At 43.5% G+C, this 6,006-nt stretch overlaps 1 protein-coding gene across 1 annotated transcript; it reads right to left on the bottom strand.

The window, feature by feature from the left end:
• Positions 1-1,856: 1,856 nt before the first annotated feature.
• On the bottom strand, positions 1,857-5,514 carry LOC118412557 (NTPase KAP family P-loop domain-containing protein 1-like). Its single transcript, XM_035815484.1, has 4 exons — positions 5,335-5,514; positions 4,365-4,510; positions 3,416-3,581; positions 1,857-3,033 (listed from the first exon to the last, which is right to left on the bottom strand). Exons 1-4 carry the CDS (start codon positions 5,443-5,445, stop codon positions 2,947-2,949), a joined length of 510 nt encoding a protein of 169 aa, XP_035671377.1. The 5' UTR covers positions 5,446-5,514; the 3' UTR covers positions 1,857-2,946.
• Positions 5,515-6,006: the final 492 nt, after the last annotated feature.

The raw sequence follows: 6,006 nt of genomic DNA, 5'->3' as shown, positions 1-6,006 counted from the left end.
AGAAATTCTTCATTTTTTTGCTTCTTTCACGTCCTCTTCTTCTTTGAACTTGAAACTGACGTTGGCATTCAATGACATTAGTATATAAAATCTACGGCATACAAATTTATTTCTTCATTTTGCAGCTGCTTTGAACAATTTACAGCTACTTGGTTGAAAACTTCCCCTTTCCCTTACTTTGAAACGGCTGAAAATTGATGCCAATGTGGATGTCATCCGTATAATATCAGCATTGTCTTATTGTATCCTTTGAGTCAGGACCGGCCATTGACACGGATTCACGAAAGTCAATTCAACCAAACCGAAAAAAACTTATCCCAACTTCCCCACATTGACAGACGAACAGAAAGCCACTTTTCTCTTGAAATCGCAGAACCCAAAAATTTTAGAAAAGTGGGGCCTTTCGTCTCCCACTGCTTCAAAAAAAGAAGTCAACCCCAATTTAGAAGTAGCCAACATTAGTATTAGAGTAGAATATTATTCATAAGTGTCCATTGCCACTTGTATATCTGCTATGTTTGTACCCTGTACTTACAATTAGCCCTCGGGCACGAACTTGCAAATAAACTTCTTGCTAACGACACACTCACAAGTGTCCCAAGACTTCCGCCCGATGTATTCCGATGGACTCACGCTACTTGTCCCACCACTGAGATACTAGTAATTTTAGCATAGGGGAGGGAACCGGCCCGATGTACTGGTACAAAACCGGGTTTTCTTGTTGGACCGGTCCTGAAAAAATCAGTGGACCAGATCTAAAGTCATCTTTGTCGTACCTGAACCTGAATTTTCTGTGCCGGTACCCACCCATAATACTTATACTAGATTCTCTTTTCCCTCACATCACTACAGGATGCAAATACATTACACACTACTACGCCACCACTTTCAATGACGTCACGCAATATGTTCCGTCACACATGACGTCACATCCACTCAACAGATGACGTCACACCAGATGTCTATGTTGACAAACCCAGTCTAAACTGCTCATCTTGTATATCTACAAACACCCATAAATGGTAAACAATGTCGCGACCCGTGGAAACTCGCGTACTACCGTCGCCGTGTACTACAGGTTTCCGTTGATGTTCACATATACTAAGATATTATGTATGTAGTGACACAATCGTGTGTACAGTTACACTTTACACACTAGGGGTGGGTACCGGTACAGAAAAGTCAGGCACAGGTACAGTCCAAGTCCAAGTCCAAGTCCGGACCTGAACCTGGACCTAATCGTCTGTGCAATCTTGTGAATGGACGATACTCAAAACAATGGTCCATTTCGCTACAAAGTAATCTGTTAGATGAAGTATCCGACTGGCGTTTTAAAATCCTATCTTCGTGTCAAAAATAATGATCTGTTAACTTAGACCAAGTTTGACTGTGGAAACTCGGTAGAAATGACTATCAACTCTCCTCTACTTCGTTCTTGTTATTTTCTTGGGTAGGTAAGCCTTCCGCGCGCCTTCCGTTATAATAACTTGTCCATTTTATAATCGGCCCCAAATCCGTTTTTCAGGTGAGTTTTTTTTTAACCAGTCCAACAAGAAAAAACTGGTTTTGTACTGGTACACCGTACCGGTACCCATCATTAATATGGACTACATATGTAGTGTATGTAGGAAGGGCTGTACCACAGACTGATTGCAGTATGAGGTGTATGTATACATACAAGACCTGTAAAACAGCTAAAAGAACCCTATAAATGTAACGTTATCATTCGTTTCCCTCTTTGTAAATGTTAACATAAGTGTGTATCTCATTTACTTTGCCTGGGGTATCACGCTTGGCGCGTCGGTTTGCACTCTTAATGGATAAACAAATGTTGACAAGGACTGATTACTCAGAGATTAGTCAGCCATGAGAAGTTTTTATTGCCTCCCTGAGTGATTCTTAATAACACTGGCACGTCATGTGATATTGCTTAAAATTGCGGGTTGCTTTTTATGGTAGAATTTTGCAGTTCTCATTTTCTACAGTCGGCGCTTTTAATACCCGCAAAAACAAGCCTAAAGAAACTATCCCCTTTACAACTGTTTTATGTAACGTTGAAAAAATACAGTTTCAGTGTTTCAGAAAATGTCATACCACCCAACACCCCCTTCTACAGTTAGTACTCTGAACAAAGCGATGTAAAATCCTAACCTTTCTCTGAAATTTTAACAGTGAGAAATATAGACTACTCTTCACCCAAGCCTTCAGAACTCAACAATAAGGTCCAATAAAAAGAAATTCAAGGAAAAAGATGGGCCCTGATTGAACTATCAAAGCTGAATCTTGTCGTTTCCTCCGAGTGCCTTCTGATAAAACTAGAGCACGAACATCACAATAGCGGCACCTAGTGATTGCCTTACGAATTACTAGTACATAAAAAGTTACCCACCCCCAACCACAATGGACTATGTCACTTTACGCAACAGACGTAAATACAGTAGAAGCCGTTTAATCGCACACCCATTTACCAGCGTATTTCGTTCAATTATCCGGGTGGTGCAACAATGCGAAGTTATCCAGCTTGACCGCACCGGTTCGGGATTTTGGGATTCCGTGCAATTAACAGAAGTGTGTGGTAATCCGCTGTGCAATTAACTGGCTTCTACTGTACATCATGTTTCATTGACCATCTTGCTGTGTATCGCTTTGGTTGTCAGGTTATTTCTGAAAAGTGAACGAAAAGTGGAAATGATTAGATTTTGGTCCCCTAGTGGCTCCCTTGGTACTGCAGCAGAACCTCTGAGAATATCTCGTGCTCTGAATATGCTATAGTCAATATGGGATATGATAAGGTCAAGATTTTTTTTTTTTGAGGTAGTTAGCCCTTGTGTTCGGAAAGACGTGATATAACTTTGGGCCTCCTAGCGTCTAATTCTGGAATTGTAGGGGCATGTTCCTTGATCACAATTCTGTTGACGCCATGGCCGTTATGCCTTTTTGATGACGTCATGCCTGTTGTGACAGGGCTGAGTTGATCGCCCTCTTGATGGAAGTGTCCATGTTTGTGGTCACGGGGAGGAGGTCGAACATGTCCTGAAAAGGTAAATCAAATGACTCATATCGCATGCAACAACGTATAAATCGAGGAGGCAAAGAAAACATTTGGCTGCAGATGTCAAGAACATAGGAATGGCGCGAACAGCGTCTAAGCGGAATCTTCAAGATCCCTACAGCTCTTTACAAATGATGCAAAGGATTGCATTCGTCATGTCAGATGCTGACATAGTGATTAGAGAGCCTCACGTGTAAGCCTTACGTGATCAAACCTTTGCAAACTAAGGTTCTTAAAAGACACGTTTATCTCAACTAGTATATAGGTGTCCCTACGTACTTGAGTTCATACACAATCTGCATTGCACTACTCTAAGCTATCCACGAAAAGAGGACCGAGTTAGATCAGAAAAAAAGTTCTTACCTGCACAGTAAAGTCAAATTCCTGAAGGAACAGCTCAAGGAGCTCGGTGTCGCCGTCTAAGGAGTTCAGCCTCTTCCAGGTCTCTTCTCCCTTCTTCTCCAGCTCTGTCTGTTTCTCCTGAGCTGACTTGAAGATGGCGTGAAGCTTCTTATCCATGTAGTCGTCACTGTCAGGGGTATGAACACTAATTACAATTGTTAATATTTTTGTGTGTGTTTGCATTTGGGCAGACGAGGACAATGTGGCACTGCACTCAAGTTATTGACTTGTATTAACAGTGCCACATACACAGAACAGACAGAGGGTAAAGGTAGTATTTTCCTTTACCTCCCCGACTGAAGTCAGGTACCCATTTTTACACCTGGGTGAAGTGAGGAAGGTTGTGAAAAGTGCCTTTCCCAGGGGCACAACGTCGGGGGCACGGCGGGTATCGCACTCGGAACCTCTAGATTCCGAGTCGAATGTTCTACCAGTTACGCCACACGCAACGCCACGTCGTCCTACATTTTTCAAATTATTTCTTAACGATGATGAAAAAAAGGATCACGTGCATGGTAAAATGATATCTCACGTAATACAAGTAAGATGCAATGCCTCTAGTGTGGAACCCTTTAGATTCGAAATGCATCACAAAAAGGGCATGTGCAGGTGACGCCATGACTGATGAAATGTAGACAGCTGCCGCCATGTTGGAGGGGTGGCGACAGTGGCTGACTCCAAGATGGCGACCAGTAGTTTGGAACGTAAAGGACACGACCCCAAGGTACCTCATACCCTGCTCCACTCTCACAGCTGAAACTTTGATTAGGCGTGTTAATGTAGAAAGAAACCACTTATCTAGATTCCCCACAAGTGCTTTTAAACAAAAATGGTGGATAGTTAATTGCGTCAGTGCCACGTGATTGATTGCGTCATACGTCTGTGACCTTATAAGGAGTGCTGTTCTTACGGCGCTTGTTCCACGCAGCTGCTGAGTTTTTCCCGCTTCTTCACGGCGGCCTTCAGCTCCAGGTCCTCGGCGTGCAGCACGATCCAGCTGACCCGGTACGGCCACTGTTGTACCAGCACTACCCAGGCTACAAGCTTGTCCCAGTCCTGTATACAACACACACATGTTAGCCCTGTACACTAGCACTAGCACTAGCACTAGCACTAGCACTAGCACTAGCACTAGCACTAGCACTAGCACTAGCACTAGCACTAACAAACACTAACACTAACACTAACATTAACACTAACATTAACACTGGTCCAGTACGGCCACTGTTGTACCAGCACTACCCAGGCTACAAGCTTGTCCCAGTCCTAAGTATGACACACACATAAGCCCTGTATACTAGCACTAGCACTAGCACAAACACTAGCACTAACACTAGCACTAGCACTAGCACTAGCACTAACACTAGCACTAGCACTAACAAACACTAACACTAACACTAAGTTACACTAACACCAACACTAACACTAGCAATGGCCCGGTACGGCCCCTGTTGTACCAGTACTACCCAGGCTACAAGCTTGTCCCAGTCCTAATTATGACACACACATTAGCCCTGTACACTAACACTAGCACTAGCACTAGCACTAGCACTAGCACTAGCACTAGCACTAGCACTAGCACTAACATTAACCCAAGCAGTACGGCCACTGTTCTACCCAGGCTTCAAGCTTGTCCCAGTCCTAAATATGACACACACATTAGCCACGTGCATTAACATTAAAAATAGCCCGTGGTACGGCCAATGGCACACTGGAAATACCCATGCCAATGGCATAACTGAACTGACAAAATGAGAAATAAATTATCTGAAAACATAGTTATATTTAAGTAACTAAGAACTAACAAATGACAGTAAGTGAGGAATGCCAGTGAAATCAAACTAAAGGAGAGTAAGAGAACGCATCGAAACGATGTCCACCTTGATATCAAACTTGTGCAGCTTCATTCTGTACTCCACCACGCCGGCCGTCATGCGCAGGACGAAGTACAGGTCCCGGATGTAGCGCGGGTTGCCCTTGACGTAGGGCATGACGTCACCGTTCTCCAGGGCCTCCAACAGGAGCGGCAAAACGTTTACTTCTGCTCCACCGGCTGCAGGAAACAGGCGTGTGTTGGTACACTATGTATAATTCTATTTTGATGTCTAGATTTAAAGCATTCTTGACTGAAAACAGCCCTTATCTATTGCTTTTACTCATCGTTATCATCATCATCATTGATGTCGTTATCATTATCATCATTGGTATCATCTTCTTCGTCTTCCGCTAGAGTAGCTAGATGCTGTTGCTGAATGTTCAGCGACGTCGTCCTCACTACTAGCCTGGATACCATCCTCTGCAGTTACCGCGACTCAATCGTTTCGCTTGCTTACCACGGACGAAGAGATTGATCGAGCTAGCGGTTATCACCATACATGGAGGATGGTACCTAGGCTATTTCACAACAATCTGAGCCAATTAAACACCTTCTTACATCGATATCATATACTGCCTATAGGTTCTTCCCTTAGGCTATCGCCACATTTCCAAAAAGGGGCCCGACCGAGCAGTTTTGGGGAACGAAAAGTACTATATAGACAATCAAACACACA

The sequence above is a fragment of the Branchiostoma floridae genome, chromosome 3, assembly GCF_000003815.2.
Source record: "Branchiostoma floridae strain S238N-H82 chromosome 3, Bfl_VNyyK, whole genome shotgun sequence".
Lineage (NCBI taxonomy): Eukaryota > Metazoa > Chordata > Leptocardii > Amphioxiformes > Branchiostomatidae > Branchiostoma > Branchiostoma floridae.
This window is presented reverse-complemented; position numbering and strand designations above follow the sequence as displayed.

Bases quoted from the DNA above. Each gene is read 5' to 3' on its own strand.
- LOC118412557 (XM_035815484.1), bottom strand. From the start codon at position 5,445: ATGCCCTACGTCAAGGGCAACCCGCGCTACATCCGGGACCTGTACTTC. The intron at 4,511-5,334 runs GTGGACATCGTT...TGTTGTATACAG, and splicing joins TGCACAAGTTTGATATCAAG to GACTGGGACAAGCTTGTAGC. The intron at 3,034-3,415 runs GTAAGAACTTTT...TTACCTTTTCAG, and splicing joins AATTTGACTTTACTGTGCAG to GACATGTTCGACCTCCTCCC.